Source organism: Phycodurus eques, chromosome 2 (genome assembly GCF_024500275.1).
Source record: "Phycodurus eques isolate BA_2022a chromosome 2, UOR_Pequ_1.1, whole genome shotgun sequence".
NCBI classification, from domain to species: Eukaryota; Metazoa; Chordata; class Actinopteri; order Syngnathiformes; family Syngnathidae; genus Phycodurus; species Phycodurus eques.
Window position 1 is genome coordinate 2,867,849 of NC_084526.1, and position 21,671 is coordinate 2,889,519.

At 42.9% G+C, this 21,671-nt stretch overlaps 1 protein-coding gene and 1 non-coding gene across 2 annotated transcripts in view; one reads left to right on the forward strand and one right to left on the reverse strand.

Annotated features, from left to right (window-relative positions):
- The window catches only part of si:ch211-186j3.6 (neural-cadherin), a 185,276-nt gene that overhangs the window by 8,832 nt on the left and 154,773 nt on the right, over positions 1–21,671 (reverse strand). The window contains 4 exon segments of the mRNA XM_061704891.1: positions 2,835–3,079; positions 7,104–7,287; positions 10,345–10,609; positions 20,065–20,231. Coding sequence (XP_061560875.1) covers positions 2,835–3,079; positions 7,104–7,287; positions 10,345–10,609; positions 20,065–20,231 — 861 coding nt within the window.
- On the forward strand, positions 4,986–5,058 carry trnat-ugu (transfer RNA threonine (anticodon UGU)). The gene has a single exon. It is a non-coding gene; the product is annotated as a tRNA-Thr (tRNA).

Below are 21,671 nucleotides of genomic sequence, written 5' to 3' on the forward strand. Positions count from 1 at the left end.
GGCAGCGAACAACAACGTGAACAACATGCAAATAGCAACTATGAATCATCGTGCAATTATCAAATCGAGTCAAACAAGCAAAGTGGATTCATTAGTCCTATAAAGTGTTTACATGCAGCTTGTGTAATACTGCACGTGTGTCCCATCGTTGGCCACTTCATTAGGTACACAATCTAATGAAATTAAATGCAAAAAAATACTCTCACTACTACTACTACTGCTGCAAGTGCTACTACTACTAGTAATAGTCATTTTGATTTCATTTAACAAACAAATAAAATTTTTGAAAATTCGTCAAAGACGAAACAGAAGTCGAAATAGCATATGTAATATCCTTATTTATGTACGTATGTATGTGTTTATTGATTTATTGTGTTTGTAATACTTTTCTGTAGTTTTAGTTTAAGTAGTAATGGCCATAATAATGCGATTCATTATTATCTATTTAAAACTATTTATTAAAAACACAATAGAATTGTGCTTTGTAATATATATATATATATAAACTTTATTTGATATGTATGCATTTATATGAAAGCATTGTTTTTTAACTTATATTTTTCTTATGAGTTTCCGAATAAGTACTATTAGCCATAATGGCATCAGTTAATTTATTCATATTTAATACAAAGTAATTTAAAAAAATATTTTTCCAGAATTTTAGAATAACTGCTGATTTCATGATTTATGTCGACTATAGAATATAGTATGTATATTTTGAAGACAACATAATTACAAAGTTTTTCTTTAGTATATATTTTTAGAATTAAAAAAAATGCATTTGCTTGATTATTTTGTTATTTACTTGAAATGAAATAATAATTATTTTTTTTTTTTTAAATAATGTACAGTAGTAGAAGTGTTTCAAAATTGTGAGACGATCATTATCTATATTGATCCAATTTTTCAAAAGGGAAGAGAAGGCGTTTGTTATGAAAGAGAAATTGCGCACGCGTGTCCGGGGGCAGCATTGCATTTGCGTGCTCTCAAGGACGTCTTGCAACGCGCTGAATAAAATGAAGCAAACAAGAAGACAGACAGACGTGGAATGAAAAATAACACAATAAGAGTCCGGTTACATGTGATGACCGGAGAGGGGGGGGGAATGCAATAAAACAACAAATAATAAAGGTGAGCATATTTAAATGTCCTCTAGCGTGAAGAAGGTCATTTGTAGATGCTCCCAAGCATGATTAGTGGCGACGGGGGAATGGACCCCAGAGCTGACGCGTCTTGGATATAACATGGCATTATGCAAATGAGCAGCGTGTGCGGCAGGTGGCCGACTGACAGTCCACAAATATTCATAATCTCACATGTTTTCAACAATCGCACCCTGAGTGTCAAGTCCAACCTCAGCCACGGCGTGTCATTCGTATCATGACCTCAGGTCAGCGCACGTGTTTTGTGTGTGTGTGTGTGTGTGTGTATGCGCCTACATGTTTGTGATTGTATGTGTGTCTTTCCCATTTGCATACATAACTAGATTAGTCGTTTCCCTCAGAAATTGCGTATGAAAGTGGAAAAATGTCAGCGATTTGAACCCCCCCAATTTTCAACAATAAAGCATAAAATAATTAGAAAGTGTGTCATATATCTTGGCCCGATTGATTTTCCAAATAAAAAGCAAGTCTGTCCTGGGATGTACTTTAAATATTTCACTGCTGGAAGCGACGTCACCCAAATTTGCACGCAGGTCGGAACGCTTATCACTAATCAATACTAAACATAGTACTAAAAGCCATCATTAATGTAAATATTTGGATGAAAAACACTTTTTTGACTACCTGTTTATGACCCACCCAAAATGGCTCCGCAACTCACTCGGGAATTAGAGAAGCTACCGCTAGAGAAATGTTTGAATCTGAACTCGAGACTTATTTTTATCCTCTCGGATTGGGTTAGAGCACACCTAGTGTGCAAAAAGCCACTCCCTGATATCTGGATTTTGGCCTGTTTTACTGCCGCTTCCCCTCACTCGAATCGAAGTGAGGCCGTCGCTGTAAGGATTCTGCGTCGAGGTACTCAGGAGAACCACTTCCCCGGCATCTACTCTACCTGTGGCGCCTCATTTCATGAAATAGACTCTCATGCTGTTTGAACTAACATTGGGCAGCACCACTCAGTATGCATTGCAGCCTGGTCATTCTGCCATCTGTGACCCATTCGCAAGGTTTCTTCTTTTGCCTCCAAAATGTTTTTGTTTTTTTCCCATATATCCTTGCCCAGATGGGGGAGGGGTTAAGATTTTTCGTGGGCCTGTGAAGCCCATTGAGACTCTTTTGTGGTTAAGGGCTACGGTATACAGTACACTACGCAGTATAAATAAACTTGACTTGATGATGATGATGATTATTATTATTAGTAGTAGTAAATATATTTGGTATAAATGTTAGCACAATTTTTTAAAATTAATTTACATTTTTGCAAACATTGGTGTAATATTTTAAATATCTGTAATTATTCATAATCATACATAATACTAATAACAATATAAATAATACAAATAGTACTAATAAATACTCCTTCTACTAGTTCTAATAAAAAAATTATTTTTAAATACAATATAATTTTATTTTATTTTTTGCAAATAATGCTGTAAATGTAATTTTTTTTGCATGTATTTCTTTCATGAATTTGTTTTTTTTTTAAAAATACGTTTCGTTCTCCACCAGAAAATCAGATCTTTAATTTAGTGTGGTTTGCAATGACATATTCAATATTTTCTATTGCTACAGACAGACCGATAGAGAGCTATAGAGACGGACAGATAGCTACATAGCTAGCTACATAGCTAGCTGCAGTACAGTACAATATAGCAGAGGGTTCGTTACCGAGCAGGGCCATGAAGCAGATGCAGATGGCGAAGAGCGAGCTGAAGCTGAGTCCGACGTCGTCGCTGTACACGGCCAGCGCGGTCTCGCACAGGCGCCCCCGGTGGCCGTCGGGGCAATGGCAGGTGAACGTGGACGGCGACTGCGCCACGCACGTGCCGCGGTGGCACGGACGCGTGGCGCACAAAGTGTACACGCAGGACTTCCTGCTGCCGTTCACGCGGATCATGTGGCCCGGAGGACATCTGGCGAATAAGGACAAGAAATTGTTAGACCGCGAAAGACAACAACAATCTACTCTGAAATAGAACAATACTCATGTAACAACAGTCTAATATGAAATCTACTCTGAGACAATAATTTCCACTGCAATAGAACAATGTCATCTGAAAGACAGCAACTACCTCCTGTGAAACAGAACATCAATCTACTGAAGAATTAAAGTACGATATTGCAATTAGCTTTAAAGTCGTAAAAACATCACGTTGACTCCGCCGGTTGACCTCTTTATGGCTCCGTGTGTTTTTTACGGGACAATTTACGGCAACATTTAACACCTGCACGCGACCACTTGCGCCGGACATTCAAACCGGCCTGCGGTCACTTTTCTGGGGATTCTAATTGGAGGGTTTTCTTTTGGGGGCGGGGGGGCTGCGAGATCCAACATAAAGAAACGATGACTTCTTAAAGACGAGCAAAGGCATTGACGTCGATGGTGATCGCTGACAACTCGAAGCAAGCCCCGGATAATACAGGAAAAAAAGAAGGCGGCAACAATAATGCATCCAAAAGAGCACTGTTAACAGAACAACAATCTAATCGGAAACAAGGAAATACCGAGAAATAGAACAAATATCCACTGCAAACATAATTATCTACGTTGAAATAGAACTATTATCTACTCTGAAACAGAGCAAGAATCTATAGAGAACAACCATATACTCTGAAATAAAACAACAATCTACCGTAAAATAAACACAAATGTACTCAAATCCACTGTGCTACAAGACAACCATCTTGACGTTAGCGAGGTGTCGTCGCTAACGAGATCTGAGCGTAAACACTAAGCTTTTGCAAGTGGAAACACACCGACATGTTTTATGCATGCGACGTCTTTGCCCAGATTATTTTTGTTCCCCCTTAAAAATAAAAGAAAGAAAAAGAAAAATGTCTGATTTAAATGTAGTCTGCATCTCCCGGCGTCATTAGCACTTTATCACTGACACTTAACGCTTTACAGCCTAGTTATCACGTCGCCTCAGTTCGTCAGGAAAAAGGCCGACGATGTGCTTAGACTCCCACGCTTTTTTTTTATTTTCATCAGGCGGTGGGTTGTTGCTGCGTTCCTCCAAAACAAATTGGCGTTTGGTGTTTATTTTGAGACGAAACATCCTGCCGTAAGCAGAGCGAGAACAGTCACAATTGTGCGTCGAATGCTTGTGTGTGTTTTTTCTTTTCGGTTTGCATGCATAACTCAATGCTGACATGGATGCCAGGTTGGACACTAAAGAAGGACAAAAGGATCGATACAGGTTGGCCAGACAGAGGGATAGAGATGGGAAGGATGTGTAGCAGGTTAGGGTGATTAAGGATAGAGATGGAACTATGTTGACTGGTGCCAGCAGTGTGCTAGCTAGATGGAAAGAATACTTCGAGGAGTTGATGAATGAGGAAAATGAGAGAGAAGGGAGAGTAGAAGAGGCAAGTGTGGTGGACCAGGAAGTGGCAATCATTAGTAAGGGGGATGTTAGAAAGGCGTTAAAGGTCTTGTAAACCAGGGGTCGGGATTTCTGTGATGCGGATGTTGCTATAGGTACTTCAATGTATCAGTAATCTTCTGTCTTCGTTAGTGCTGCGTTGGCTTGTCCACCGAAAGGATTAACCTAGACCAAAGAGTGAGGCCTCATGCCTCAGTGGTACGAGCCATGGTCTACAAAGCCAGTGGTTGGGTTAACCAAGAAAATATACTTGGAAAAAGTGATGCAGTTGCCCTTAGAATACCTCAAAAACCTGCAGGTCAATGTTTTGTCTCCTCCAATCAAAGCAATGTTCTTGGATTTTCAGGATTGTTGTCCTTGGATTTTCAAAATGCTGTTTGACCATGGCAACTACCAACATCACACTCTATTGCTCTTATCCTGCTGTTGACTAGGCCTTATAGCTCAGCCGTTAGAGCACTGGTCTTGTAAACCAGGGGTTGTGAGTTCAGTTCTCACTGTGGCCTGTTGGCAATCTAAACAGTTGCTATTGATTATGTGAAACAGAATAACTCCACCCAACTGCTACACTCTGCAGTTGTCATTGGAACAGCAACCTTCTTCTCCTGTCTCTGTACTATAAATTACCATTTTGGTCCTACTGAAGGTAAAACAGTAACAGAAGGTCTCATAGCTCAGGGGCGAGAGCACTGGTCTTATAAACCAGGGGTGGTGACTTCAATTCTCACCGGGGCCCACCACCGAGATACAGATTCAATGTTTATGCTAACCATTCTTGAGTTGTGGTTTCTTTGTATTCTAATGGATATTTATTGAGAATTACAATCGTTCAGTCAAATAGAGCAAAGTTTTTAAAGGGCAATTTTAGAAACAAACAAAAAAAAGAGACAGAGAAAAGGTAGCTAAATAATATAGGAAAAGAAGACAACAAAAGATGAAACTCTAGCTGTTAACAAGATGAGTAAAGTAATCTAGTACAATTACGCAGAATCGAGTGTTGTATGGGGCAGTTGTGCTACACCCTGTGAGGGAAGGATACAACAAGATAGGACAGGACTGGACAGGACAGGGACAGGAGTGGAAGCCTGCAGGACAGGGGGTCGTGGACCCGGCTGTACAACTGAAGTGTGGTGGGAGTGGCTATGTATTTATGTACTGAATAAAACAGTGGTGAGGCCAGCCATGATGTACGGATTAGAGACAGTGGCAATGGAGACAACAGGAAGCAGAGCTAGAGGTGGCGGAAATGAAGACGTTGAGGTTCGCTCCGCGGCACGGTGGACAACTGGTTAGAGCGTCGGCCTCACAGTTCCGGGGACCAGGGTTCAATCCCCGGCCCCGCCTGTGTGGAGTTTGCATGTTCTCCCCGCGCCTGCGTGGGTTTTCTCCGGGCACTCCGGGTTCCTCCCACATCCCAAAACCATGCATGAATTGGAGACCCTAGATCGCCCGTAGGTGCGAATGGTTGTTTGTTTGTATGTGCCCTGCGATTGGCTGGCAACCAGTTCAGGGTGTACCCCGCCTCCTGCCCGATGATAGCTGGGATAGGCCCCAGCACGCCCGCGACCCAAGTGAGGAGAAGCGGCTCAGAAAATGGATGGATGGATGGAGGTTTGCATGAGAATTTACTTGGAAATCAGCCTGTGTGAAAAAAAACTAAATAAGACTCCTAGTACTAATAATTTTCAGTGTTATTATTCAGAATTACTCAATTAACAAATGAAATGAAAAATTAACGACTATATCTCAAAGAACCAATTTTAGAAAAACAAGCTAAATGAGTGCAACAAATGGGAACAGGATTCTCGGTCAAGCAAATGCTCAGCAAGCCAAATTCAAGAACGGAGCGGGCCTGATGTACAGCTATCGAGAGACTAGTAGAGCAAAGAGAGCACTTAGCGGCGCCGCTTTGTCTCGCCCGGCGCGGGTCGAGACCGAGGCGGGACGAGACCGAGGGTCGCGGAGGAGTCGGGATGAAAAGACATAATGAAGGAGGCCGCAGGCGGGGAAAAAGACGCGCCAGAGCGGATCACAAGGCCGACACGTTAAAAGCACAGAGGCGCAAACGTTACTCATTAGCGACAGCGCCTTTGAAGGGGGCGGGCGAGGAGGAAGGGGAGGAGGAGGACGAGCAGGGCGGGGAGGGAGGGGAGGACAAGAGGAAGAGGAGAAATGGAAGGACACGGAGGACGAGATGGAAAAGGAGGAAGGGGAAAACGAGGAGGACGAGGAGGACGAGGAAGATGAAGAGGAAATCATCCAAATGACAACATACATGTTCATTTTTAACGAGTCTACAGCGGCAGAACAAGTTGGTTGTGGTCCATTGCTACCTCGCTACACTGCATGTTAGCATATCACCTGTTAGCATGTTAGCATTGGAACAATTATCAATTGATATAGTACCCAACTATGCTATATGCCAGACTACCGACTGTTAAATGTTAGCATAGTCACTTTTCGCATGTTAGCTTTAAGTCTCAACTGACTACAGCACAGGGCGATGTTTCCAAATTCCGCGCGGGTTGTTAGCACGTTAGATTAAGCCTACCTGCATTCGTGCACTCGCCACAGGTCCACGCAGGTGAAGGGGGGGCTGCACTGGTTCCTCCTGCACGAGTCGGAGGGGCACCCCGGGTTGAGGGCCTGGGCGCTGATTTGCGAGACGCCCTCCGGCGCCGTCTGGCTGTCCATCGGTAGGTAGCGGCCGTTCAGCCGCAGATCCCTCATGCAGCCTGTGAGGGCGCAATATGAATTTATATGTAGGAGATGAACTACATAAGAGAAATTGTAATGATTTGTAAAAACAATTGTCATTTTCCAGAAAAAAAAAATCTAAATTTTACGGCATTAAAGTTATAATGTCAGAAAGAAAATGCAGAATGCTTTTTGTTTTGGAAAAAAAAGAATTGTCATGTGAAAAGTTCATTGTTTTTCAGTGTAAATGTTTTGCTTCTGATTTTGAGGAAATTCGACTTTTTCAAATTAAATTAAATAAAAATTTGAAAGTAAAAGCTGGAATTAAAAAATTTTTTTTTTTAGAAATACCTCATGAAAAAAAGTTACACCAAGATGTAATGTTACAAAGTGTTATTTTTAGTCACAAATTGAAATGTATGTATATGTATGTATAATGTATATGCAACAAAGTTGTTTTTTTTAAAAAAGAAAAAGTAATATTACAAGCAAAAAGTCGTATTATAAAAAAAAAAAAAAAAAACAGTTGTGTTTTTCGAAAAATGTTAGCTTATTTTTTTAAGAGAAAAAAAACCCCTAATGTTACAAAGAAAATATATTTTTTTCCAATTTCCAAATCGAACTTGCATATTTGTGATTGGAGGCAGCTTGTAAAGAAGACCTTGTAAAATCAGACATGCGAACACCAAAGGCATGAAAAAGGTGACCAAAAAAAAAAAAAAAAACATTGTAGGTGGGAAACAATGTCTACCCCCCCCCCCCCCCCCCCCCCCCCCTTATGTCATTTGGACCACTTTTCCTGCTTTTGAAATCTGTTACAAATATCTGACAGCTAAAGTTAGCCGACCAATTTTTACCACCAAAGTTTTAGAATATTCATGTTTATCTTCAACTAAAAAGTTTGAATTTGAGAACATTCTATACAAAGTCCTCAAGATCCTTCTTGAGTGTCAAATAACAAGTGAGTCAATTTAACACTTTTACTGTAATTGATAAGAACATTAATCGACATTCAGTCTACCATTTCAACCACTTTTGATACGCACATCTTAGTGATGGAAAGTTTAACTCTATACTCGGCTGACACTGACAGCTCTTGCCATTGCTGCTGGCAAGAGCTTCATTATAAAATTTTTACAAGGCATGAAGTTAAATCAATAAGTCAATATTCTACTGTGATTGAAGGTTTTTCGTTTTTTCACTTCAATGCTAAAATAAAGGCGTTGTTCATATCAATTCATCATAACATTGAGACCTGGCCTGCAGTAAACAGTTGTTTATTTGTTGGCTAAATCCAATGTTGTGTTGGTCATACTATAGAATAATTTCTTTCTTGTGTTGCGGGAATAATGCTGGAGATAAACTTCCTCCTGAAAAATCCCCTGCTAAATCAGCCCTACTCCTGATTGATCACTATCAGAATCCGAATCTGAATCATCTTTATTTCGCCAAGCATGTCCAAAAAACACTCAAGGAATTTGTACGACAACAGACAGTCAATTGGCAGAGAACACTTTTCAGACATAAAGACATTGAGAAAAACAGTTGCAGTTTTACGCAGTTTTAATTGGGCCCACATCGTTAAAGCTTATCGGCTATCGACGAGGACTGGCTAAGTGTGACAAAAGGTTTAGCCACATAAACACATATGATGTTTTGGCTAACTCCACACAAGTGGGGCTAGGAGATTTTTATACTGTTTAGCCACATCGGCGAAGAGGTTTCATGACTCAGTGCCAAGCCTGAATTCCATATGCAATTTCTCCCAATCATTCTTAAGACAACGTTTAGACGTTTATTGAAGTGTATATAGAAAATATTGAAGTAAAACACGGGCTTCTCCTGGGAAAACCTTCCAGATGAGAAGTCTGGCCGGATCAGTGCATGTTTACCAGGATAAATGTGAGGGAAGTGAGTGGATTTTGTGTGAGGAAAAAAACAAAAAAAAAAAAAAAACACTCTGACTGCTACGGGGAGCTGCCTTTCATCGTCGAAAAAGGCTAAATGCGAACTTTAGACGTGTTATTTTGACTCGTGAAGCTGCAAAAAAACGCAGGCGGAATCTTGTCTCGTTTGTTTGCACCAGAGACCAGAACTACTGGGAGACTTTAGAAGTGCTGAGTGGGAGGATGCATGTGCTAAATAAGCGGCTCTCTTGTTGTGTGTTGTGTTGTGCTTCCATTAAACTCGCGCGTGTGTGTGTGTGGGTGTGGGTGTGTGTGGCTTTTCGCAGCCGATGAATTTCACACCCAGTTTCCTCCGCAGCTTTGGCCAGTCTGCTGTGACGACTTTCTTTGTTTTGTTTACATTTTCCTCCCCTTGTAATTTCTGGCATGTAAATGAATGCTTGAGCGTATGAGGAGCATAAGCCCAAACACTCTTTTATCTGCGCGGACAGTTTTACTCCTGTTTAGGAAAAAAAACAAAAAAACAAACAGGAACAAAGTTGATTCTGTTCTTATTTTCTTAGTCCGAGGAAATCCGCTTTGGATTTCCCACACGTTGAATTTAGAAAAATCAGACCCCGAAGTCAGTTTCATTTAGGAACATGACATTTGGTATGCCTAAAAAGTATAAATTTGTACCATCTATTTGCTCCGAAGGCTACCAAATTGAAACCACGAATACTCAAGAGATTGGAAACGATAAATTGTGAAACATTTTAGTTTTCTCTATTTGGTGCGGGCGAAATTTGATGACTCGTACCCCAAACGTTGGTTTGGTAGCCTGGGAATATTTTGGAAAATCAGCCCCCAAAGCCAGTTTCACTGAGCAACATGAAATTTGGCAGATAAAGTCTATCATGAGTCGACCCACAAGAAAGTCTCATAAAACCACGGCTGGGGAAAACAAAACAAAACAGGAGGTCTGCGATTTAGGATGAAAGCAGGTATTTTGGAGTCAATTGGATCATTTTCTGAGGTCGGTGTATTTTTGCCTGACTGCTACCCAATTTTAACCCATTATACGAGACAGATGGACGACACAAAATTACGACTTATAATGCATTTTCATAATTGCGTGCGGGGGAAGCACGGCAGCAAATTTCGACAACTAGCCTTTGAGTCTTGCCAAAAACCGTTACTGTTACTCACCCTGGAAGCTTTTGTTGAGGGTCGACGGGAACGTGTTGCCCAGCATGACCAGCGTGGGGTCGATGACGATCTCCCGGCTGCGCCCCGACGCCCCCGTGACCTCCCGCCGGCCGCCGCCGCCGTCCAGCCGCAGCGTCATCTCGTTGTCGTGACGCTCCAGCGAGACCTGGTGCCAGTCGCCGTTGTCCAGGCGGTACGTCTGCAAGCTCAGGTTGTGGTCGCCGTCGCCAAGGTTGTAGAACACGCCCAGCAGGCCCTGACAAATCTGATTGGACAACAACGAGCCACCGTTGCATTTATTGGAGACCCTTCTTCTTGAAATCCAAACCCTGACTTTAAAACTCTTACCTAGTCTTGAAAACCCGCTTTTAAATCCCAACACTGGCTTCCAACCCCAATCACTTGCTTGAAACCTGAATTTGAAACCTGAATCCAGTCTTGAAACACTAACCCTGGCTCCAAACCCTGAATTGAAACCATAATCCTGGTTTTAAAACGGAATTAGAAAGCCAAACACAGTCCTAAAACTAACCATGGCTTGAACACCTAATTTGAAACCCAACCTGGTCTGGATTCCTCAATTTGAAACCATAACTCTTTTTTTATATATCTTGAAATGTTAATTTGAAACCCTAACTGTGTTTTAAAATCCTAATTTGAAACTCTAACCCATGCGTGAAACCCCTATTTGAAACCTGAACACAGTCTTGAAATCATAAGCCTGGCTTCAAACCCTAACTTGAAAGGCAAACACAGTCTTAAACCCTAACCATGGTTTGGAAACCCTAATTTGTATTCCTAACCCTTTCTTGAAATCCCAATTTGAAGCCCTAACCCTGGTTTGAAACAGTTGCCCTTGGTTGATTCCCCAATTTGAAACTCTAAAGCAGTCTTGAAACCCTCATTTGAAACCTTAACCCTGTATTGAAACCCCAATTTTAAACCTTTAGCCTGAATTGAATCCCTAATTTTAAACCCTAACCCAGGTTTGACATCCTAACACAGATTTAAAATCCTACTTTGAGACCCTAACCCAGTCTCGAAACACTAATTTAAAAACCCGGCCCTGTTTTCGAATTCTTCGAAGCGCTGTCGGATGCTGTTGAACACCACGCCTACGACTCGGTACTTCAGACTCGTGCTTTGTGGTGCAGAGTGGACACAAACATTTGTTTTCTCCTTCGCACGTTGACGCGTGTAAAGCACACACACAAACACTGAACCATGAAAAACCGCCTGTCAGCTTTCATTTCAATAAAAAGCACTTCATTTTTGAGGACTGAACTGAACGGTCGTTTCAGTGTTTCCTCCGAGTGTCCCGCTGTGCGTAATTTCCTTCTCTTCGCCTCTGCCGTCCTCCTCCTCCCCTCCTCGTCGTCCTCTTCTGCATCCTCCACGCAAACATGCCGCCAGATGACAGCGGAAGAGATGAGAGGAGCGCGGAGTGGGCGGCCGACACAAAAAAAACACACAACGCATCTTTATTGAGAGGAAGCAGGACGCAAACATGACGTGTAAGTGTGTGTGTGTGTGTGTGTGTGTGTGTGGTGAAAGCACAAACTCTGAACTGGTTGCCATGGACACCATTAAAACGGGACCTTGCTCATAAATCAGACCGACCGACTGAACTGTTGCACAGTCTTTACAATTATACCCGACTATATTTATAATTTCGTGTATATTTATGGGTAGAAAGCAAAGTGTGGAGAGTCTCTGTCGTCAAAATCCACGGGCGCTGACGGCGAACGGGGCGATCAATCGTTGCCTAACAAATTACCCACCCACATTTTATTGTCGCCTATTTACTGTCTTGGTGACAATCCGCTTCTTGCTTGACAATCGTGCCATGTTTTTATGGTTCAATAAAAAAATTAATACAGTACAGTATATTGTATGTGGAGCCTCAAAACCAAATACGGGCTGCAGTTTTTACACTGAAACGCGCCAGTGGATGTTCGGTGCTCAGTCGCTTGTGGTTCGGCGAAAAGTCACCAACTGTATTTTTTCACGTAATTGTTGAGTTCAGTCACTTTTATTTACGTCGCTCGGTGTGCGGCAGACTTGGATTCAAATGGATTCATTTCCGTTTCAAATGAGGATTTGGCCACCCCAAACCTTAATAGCTGGTGATGGAGCTGTCAAGGATGTGAAACGTTTTTGCAGTGAGAAGAACACCAAAGTACTGTGTTTTACCAATGACATGGTGTCTGATATCTCTTAAAAAAAATCCTGGAGATCACGAATCAGCACCCAACTGTGAAATATGTCATTATACACACAGGGGGGCTGAATGTTCTCAAACAGCAATCAGAGGTACTGGAGCGAGATTTCTTTGATCTCCTAACAAAAGTGCAATGTTTGGATGCTGAGGTTTTTATTAGTGGACCTCACTCATTTGTACGATTTGGAGATGAACGTTTCTCTAGGCTCAGTCAATTAAATAAGTGGCTCAAAGAAGTGTGTACGGCGCTATTCGTGTGTTTCATTGACAATTTCTGCATTTTTTTGGTATGAAAGTACAAACAATCGGAGGAGCAAATGACAAATGAGATGAGCCAGCAAGTTGAATCTCCCACACCCCTGCCCGCCCCATTGGAGCAAAGCCCAACGTAAAACTCACTCTCTCCTAGCCTAAATTCTCTGCTAGGTGTGACGGACAGGCTGAAGACAATTGTCAATATTGGAATCCAACGCACACCATGCCAAGATCTTCCTCCCATCCCCCCTCGTCTGAAACCACCATCCACTAAGATGCGAAGGGCCCCTCCTCCACCCATGAAGAACCTTATCTGCGAATCTGACTGATATCTGCGGGGTCTTTTCCTGAATAAATCAGACCCCTACGGAGAGCAGGCATTGTTGATCCCTGTAATTACAAGGGACAGAAAGTTGGTCAAAGAAATATGGCACAAACGTAGTGAGGCCAAAATGTGAATCTATCTAACAATTGTTTCCAGTTATCTCTGCGAGACTAGCTCTTTTCATGATCAGGTCACTGGGTAATAAATCAATGTTGATTATTGACATCATTACAAACTATGATCTGGACTTTTGGCGACAGAAGCTGGCTCTAAAGACGTGGAATGTCACCTCTCTGGCAGGGAAGGAGCCCGAGTTGGTGTGTGAGGTCGAGAAGTTCCGACTAGATACAGTCGGGCTGGCCTCAACACAGGGCTTTGGCTCTGGTACCAGTCCTCTTGAGAGGGGTTGGAGTCTCTTCCACGCTGGAGTTGCCCACGGTGAGAGGCGCTGAGCAGGTGTGGGTATACTTATTGCCCCCCGGCTCGGCGCCCGTACATTGGGGTTCACCCCGTTGGACGAGAGGGGAGCCTCCCTTTTCCTTCGGGTGAGGGGACGGGTTCTGACTGTTGTTTGTGCCTATGCACCAAAAAGCAGTTCAGAGTATCCGCCCTTTTTGGAGTCCTTGGAGGGGGTGCTGTAGAGCGCTCCCGCTGGGGACTCCATCGTTCTGTTGGGGGACTTCAATGCTCACGTGGGCAATGACAGTGAGACCTGGAAGGGTGTGATTGGGAGGAACGGCCCCCCCGATCAGAACCTGAGCAATGTTCTGTTATTGGACTTCTGCGCTCGTCACGGATTGTCCATAGCGAACACCATGTTCAAGCATAAGGGTGTCCACACGTGCACTTGGCACCAGGTCACCGAGGTAGTTAAAAAGCTCCTCGGTGGCAGGGCCCCGGGGTGGATGAGATTCGCCCGGAGTTCCTAAAGGCTCTGGATGTTGTGGGGCTGTCCTGGTTGACACGCCTCGGCAACATCGCGTGGACATCGGGGAGAGTGCCTCTGGATTGGAAGACTGGGTGGTGGTCCCCCTTTTTAAGAAGGGGAACCGGAGGGTGTGTTCCAACTACAGAGGGATCACACTCCTCAGCCTCCCTGGTAAGGTCTATTCAGGGGTGCTGGAGAGGAGGGTCCGTCGGGAAGTTAAATCTCAGATTCAGGAGGAGCAATGTGGTTTTCGTCCTGGCCGTGGAACAGTGGACCAGCTCTACACCCTCGGCAGGGTCCTCGAGGGTGCATGGGAGTTCGCCCAACCAGTCCACATGTGTTTTGTGGACTTGGAGAAGGCGTTCGACCGTGTCCCTCGGGGAGTCCTGTGGAGGGTGCTTCGAGAGTAGGGGGTACCAAACCCCCTGATACGGGCTGTTTGGTCTCTGTACGAACGAAGTCAGAGTTTGGTCCGCATATCCGGCAGTAAGTCGGACTCTTTCCCGGTGAGGGTTGGACTCCGCCATGGCTGCCCTTTGTCACCGATTCTGTTCATAACTTTTATGGACAGAATTTCAAGGCGCAGCCGAGGCGTAGAGGGGGTCCGGTTTGGTGGCCTCAGTATTGCATCTTCTTTTTGCAGATGATGTGGTTCTGTTGGCTTCATCAAGTCGTGACCTCCCACTCTCACTGGAGCAGTTCGCAGCCGAGTGTGAAGCGGCTGGGATGAGAATCAGCACCTCCAAATCTGAGACCATGGTCATCAGTCGGAAAAGGGTGGCGTGCTCTCTCCAGGTCGGGGATGAGATCCTGCCCCAAGTGGAGGAGTTCAAGTATCTTGGGGTCTTGTTCATGAGTGAGGGAAGAATGGAACGGGAGATCGACAGGCGGATCGGTGCAGCGTCTGCAGTGATGCTGACTTTGTATCGGTCCGTTGTGGCAAAGAAGGAGCTCAGCCGAAAGGCGAAGCTCTCAATTTACCGGTCGATCTACGTTCCTACCCTCACCTATGGTCACGAGCTGTGGGTCGTGACCGAAAGAACAAGATCCCGGATACAAGCGGCCGAAATGAGTTTCCTTCATAGGGTGTCCGGCTCTCCCTTAGAGATAGGGTGAGAAGCTCGGTCCTCCAGGAGGATCTCAGAGTAGAGTCGCCGCTCCTCCACATCGAGAGGAGCCAGATGAGGTGGCTGGGGCATCTGATTCGGATGCCTCCCAGGCGCCTTCCTGGTGAGGTGTTCCAGGCATGTCCCACCGGCAGGAGACCCCGGGGACGACCCAGGACACGCTGTAGAGACTACGTCCTTCGGCTGGCCTGGGAACGCCTCGGGATCCCCCCTGGAAGAGCTGGATGAAGTGACTGGTTGAGAGGGAAGTCGAGAGTAGGGGGTACCAAACCCCCTGATACGGGCTGTATCCCTGCTAAAGCTACTGCCCCCGCGACCCGACCCAGATAAGCGGTAGAAATGTGACATTAAAGATATGGCTATTTCTGACCATTTTTGTGTATTCTTTGAATTACAGATTCTCCCAAAAGTTCAGACAACCTCTATGTCGATTAAGAAAAGGTACATAAATGAGAGCACCGCCACTAAGTTTATGGAGACCATTGCTGTACCACACACTGTGAATGCTGAGACAGTTAATGAACTTTTGGATAATTTCACCCGTAAAATCTCAAATGTCATGAATGCTGTCACTCCTATTAAAACTTAGACCATCTTGAGGCGACCTAGAACACCGTGGAGGAGCACAATGGTGGTAAAGAGCTCGAAATCAAAGTGTAGGAAAGCAGAACGTAAGTGCAGAAAAACTAAATTCCAAATTGACTATGACCTATACAGAAAAGGTATTTGTCATTTTAACCAACCGTTAGTAAAGGGGCTAGACAGAAACACTTTTTCTGAAATCATCAGTAAGAACTTAAACAATAGTCATACTCTGGTTGCTGTGGTTGAGAAGCTCACAACTCCCCCAAATCAGATAGCTCCAGAACTCCTAACAGCAGATAAATGCAATTAATTTGCTTGTTATTTTAGTGAAAAAATACAATCCATCAGGTTAAATATTAGCACAAATCAGCAAAACAATAAAACGATATTACATCTGAAGCCACCCAGGAAAAACTTGAATTTGATACAGTTGACCAAAAAACTTTAGAGAAAACTGTTTAGCAGCTGACACCATCAACGAGCTGTCTTGACTCAATAACGTCTGACTTTTTCAAAGATATTGCAAAGTCTCTGCTCGCTGATTTGCAGCAAATAATCAATTGCTGACTTCAGTCAGGCGAGTTTCCTAAAGCTCTTAAAGTAGCTTCCATTAAGCCTCTGCTAAAAAATGGAACGCTGGACGCTTCCATCTTAGCAAGCTATAGACCCATCTCAAATCTCCCTTTCATCGTCAAGAATGTTGAGAAAGTTATTTTTAATCAACTCAGCAATTTCTTGCACTTAAATTGACTTTTTGAAAAATTTCAATCAGGTTTCCGAACTCATCACAGTACAGAATCTGCTCTTATCAAAGTGCTAACTGATATATGGTTCAATACTGACTCGGGAAAGGTGTAAATTCTGGTCTTGTTGGACCTCAGTGCGGCTTTTGATATGGTAGATCATAATATACTGCTGAACAGGTTTGAAACGTGGGTAGGACTAAATGGAACAGTCCTTAAATGGTTCAGGTCCTACCTGGAGGAAAGGAGTGATTTTGTAACCGTTGGAAGTGTTCAATCTCATCGAATGGCAATGACCTATGAGGTCCCTCAAGGGTCAGTTCCCTCCTGTTCAGCCTGTGTATGCTACCCTTGGGTCAATTCTTCGGAAATTTAATTTTGACTACCATAGCTGTGCAGATGAAACACAGTTATATCTAGCAGTGTCTCCAGATGACTACAGTTCAATGGAGTTTTTGTGTCGCTGTCTAAAACCGATAAATAACTGAATGAGCCAAACTTTTCTTCAATTAAACCACAACAAAACTGAGATAATTGTTTTTGGCAATAAAGAAAAGAGGATTGATGTTAGTAAATACCGAGAGTCACTCTCTTTAAAAACCAAAGACCAAGTCCGAAACCTTGGTGTTCTGATTCCGACCTGACTTTCAACAGTCATATCAAATCAATTACTAAAACGGCCTTCTACCATCTGAAGAACATATTCAGAATGAAGGCTTGCATGTGTCAAGCAGACCAGGAGAAGCTCATCCATGATTTTATCTCAAGTAGACTTGACTATTGTAATGGTCTTCTGACTGGACTCCCCAAAAAGAGCATTAAACAGCTGCAGCTCATTCAGAATGCTGCAGCTCGGGTTCTGACCTTAAAAAAAAGAGGTCAGAGCATATTACTCCAATTCTAAAGTCTTTACATTGGCTTCCAGTCATTTTTAGAATAGATTTTAAAGTTAAAAATGCTTTCTAGAGCATTTCCAATCTTAAATTATATTTCTTGCACTGTACGCTGTTTTAATTGTATTTTTTCCTCTTTGTTTTAAATGTTTCTAAGCTTTTTTTCGTTTGTTTTTAAATGCCTTTAATCATGTAAAGCACATTGAGTTACCTTGTGTATGAAATGCGCTATATAAATAAATTTGCTTTGCTTTGAAGCCTGGGTTAGGGTCCCAAATTACAGCTTCAAGCTTGAGTTAAGGTTTCAAGTAAACGTTTTTGTTTCAAAATACGGTTTCAAATTCGGGCTTAGAGTCGAGGTTGAGGTTTCAAATTGTAGTTTCAAGTCTGGGTCAAGGTTTAAAGAAAAGGTGAGGTTCCAAAGTACAGTTTCAAATGAGGGTTTCTGGCCAAGGTTGGGGCTGCAAAGTAGAGTTTCAAGACAGGGTTAGGATTTCAAGTCAGGGTTTCAAGAAAGAGTCAGTCGGAGTTTCAAACAAGCGTTAGTGTTTCAAATGAAGGTTTCAAGGCTCAGTTAGCGTTTCGAAGAGGCTGTGTGTCATTTCCGAGTCTGTCTTGTGAAGGAGTAGCTTTGGTCACAAAGGTCGACTTGGCTCGTGTGTGACTTGCTCTCCCGGAGCCTCACGGCCACGTCTCAGCTCTTCCATCAATCCCCTTCCCGTTGAGGCCTGTTAGTTATTCCTCTCATTCATTCCGTCTCCCTTACTTCTTCCCCCTTTATCGTAAGGCCTTCAGTTCCTTCCATCTCCCTTACTGTTCGCCATCTTAGTCATTCGGTCCCAAAGTCTCGTGGCGGCTCATTTCCAGGCTCAGCCGTGAACTAATTAATTCTATTTACAATCCAGTGGGCCTCTGCTTATAACCGCCTGATTTTACCCCCAATTAAAAGTGAGCAGAGCACAAGTTGGACTCCTGCCAGGTTCCTCCCCCTGGCGTGGGTGTGTTTCAACGTGTGCGTGGGTGAGTTGAGTGTGTGTTTGCTTCTCATCTTGGAGAAGGTGGGAAATAAGGTACGGTTTAGTTGTGTAAACAGTCCCACTGCGGGGATACGTCAACCTAAATATGAAGTTGGTTCACAACATGCTGTAAAGCCAGGGTGAGGGTTTCAAAGTAGGGCTTCAAGCCAAGGTTGGGGTTTCGAATTACAGTTTCAAAAGCAGGTAAGAGTTTTAGATTAAGGTGTCAAGATAGGGTTCGATTTACGAATTAGGGTTACGGTTTCACAGTTGGGTTTCAAGCAGGGTTCATGAAGAATGCTAAACAAATTAAAAATCTGCGACACGAATCCCCTACACATTACTTAACTATCCTTTGCCTATACACTAGAATTAATGTATATAATACATACAGTGATTTTCAGTCGAAGAACGCTAACGCAACGCTAACATTGTTTGGAGGATTGGAGTTGCACTTCTTCTTTGCACTTCTTTGGCAATAACATCACAGTGTAAGTACCCATACTTTATACTGTATGCGCTAAATTCTACGGATCTGGCGTCAGGATGACTATGAAACCACGGCATGAGCTGGATTGTCTTAACTTTCTCAAAATGGGAGACAGTGGATCCAATTTCTTTTGTCGATTTCGGCATCTCAAGTAACGTTATTAGCACAGTAAATTTGAATATGCTCAAAATTAAGCTTTTGTCCTGTGTTGAGTGTGAAAAATTATACGGATCTGGCGGAGGGATGGTACTATGGTACCCTGAAAAAAAACAGTTCCTTTGAATTTACTTAATCCGAACATCTACATCAGTTGCACATTATTAAAATGTGGCTAACTAACATACAGTACATTTGTTTATTTTCAAAGAAAAAGGGGAAAACTATGTCAGTTTCCCGCATTTTAATCACATGCAACCGAAAATGAAGTACTTCATAGAAATGAAAGAAATATACACAATTCTTGGTTACAAACACTAAGTTTGGTGAACTGATTTGACAAATCAATGACAATAATTCAATGCCATAAAGTAGGTTTGTTCGTATGAACTTTCTTTCCTGAATGTCACAACTTCATGAAGATACTAGTTTTGGTCCATATAGAAAGCTGTAGTACGGTTACACTAAATGATCCAACTAAAACTGTGACCAGTGTAGACGCTAGTATTTGTCCATGTTGGTGCCTCAAGTGCCGTTACAAACTTGCTAAATTTGAACGTGATCTGAATAAAACTGACTGGTGTTAAACTGTCATGTTACAGCTTCATCAAAATGGCAAGCAATACTTTTTTTGGGTCCATGTTGCATTTCGAGTACAGTTACAAAGGAAACGACAACATCATTAAAAATAGGATCTCGATCTAGCATATCTAGCACGTTTCTTGTTCGAAACTGTATTCTGAACATCGAAACATCATCAACCATGTTGACCTCTCAAATACTGGCCCCAAGTAGACAAAAATGATACCTGCAGCTCACGTGCATATTTTGTATTGGTGTTGTTGTCCGAATAATCAATGCGATAATCGGTAGAATAATTGATTCTAAGAATATCTGAGAGCCCCAGCCTTAACTCCAAAAGTTGGATACAATAACTATCTTTGAAAACGAGTCTGTGAACGAGCCGTTTCAAATGCTTACCTCCAGTCTCAGGTACTCGCTCTGCTCTCTGGAGCTCAGACTGAGCACGGTGCTGCTGTGCTTGCGGGTTCGAACCAGGATCTGCACCGCCGTCCTACGGGCCGGCAACGGCGAGGCCAGCTGGTAGCGCACGTGACTGTGGCCCTCGAAGGAGTACTCCGGAACCTCTGCAAAACAAATTGGGTGTTACACATAGAGAAGAAAAACACAGCAAGGATTGGAGATGTTGTGGATGTTGTTGATGATTTTGTTCCCCGGGGTGAGTTCACACAACACCCGTCCGTCTCTCATCTCCCAATCGTGTGCAACTTCCTCTTTCATTCCAGCACGCTTAAGAGGCCAAAGCGTCCTGCCGGGAGGCGAAATCGCACACTTGGTGGTTTGTTTTTGTCTGCTGTGGCTTCATCTAAAAATGACTTCTTGCTTTTTTTTTTCTTTTTTTTTTTTTTTACCCCTGCCAAGGTCAAAAGCGAGTGGAAAGAGGTTATATATTTTTTTCTCTCTCTTTTAGTTTCGCCAGAAATGTAGCTGCTTTTGTAACCAACTCAAAAATGGACTTGTTCAAACTTTCGCAATCTCTCCTCTCACTTCAGTAATTCAGGATAACCGACACATGGCGCAATAGAAATACAGAGAACGCCTTGAACTAACCACATCGATGCAGCCTTCGGATACAAGTATTCAGTCCCTCAAATATCAACATTTACATCAACATTTACATGTTTGTCTGCTCCAAGGTGGGCAATGTACACTACTTGTACTATATGTACGGTGGACTGATGAGAGCGAGTAATAAATACCCCGAGACGAAAGTACAGTTAAGATTGGAAATGAGGAACACTATGGTGAGGAGCCAGTGAGATCAACATCTGTTTTCTGGACATGTTTCGATTCAGGTGAAGTGATGTTAAACAAGAAGTCATACGTATAGTGCTGCAGAGTTGTCTGCCCCGCAAGGTAACACAACTAATCTGTTCAACCATCTGAAAAAAATGGCCGATAACATTTCCGTGCAGGTCAAAGTACTGCACAAGAAATATGTGATCCCCTTACGCAATTATTTCCCCAAAGTGGCAATACCTACACTGTACGAAAAAATGCCAAAGTGGAGAGGGAAATTAAATCACAACTGTTTGCGACCGCGACTGACCGATGGTCAAACAGAACAATGAAGCCGTGCCTGATCTTGACAATTCACTATATTGACGGGGATTGTTGTTAAAAAGTAGTGCACTAAAAATATCTTTTTTTCTTTTTTTTAAACATGAGAAATAATTGAGATTAATAATCGTGATTACAATTATGATCAAAATAATCGTAATTATCATTTTGGCCAGAATCGCACAACCCTACTAAGAAGCTTAGCCAGCTAAGATGAGTGTTTTTGTACAATCTTCTGAGTATTGGGCAGCTTCCTGGTACATGATATTGAAATTTACGAGTATTAGTCTGGCGGAGGCACGGCATTTAAAAATTTTTTTTTTAATTTTCACACGTTTGTGTCCTCCCTTTGGAGTTGTCACGCTGCGAACGTGTGCTGTCGTTTCATTTGTTTTGGATGTGACGTCTCGCGTGTGTTATTTAGCGAGCGTTTTGTCTGGCTGCCA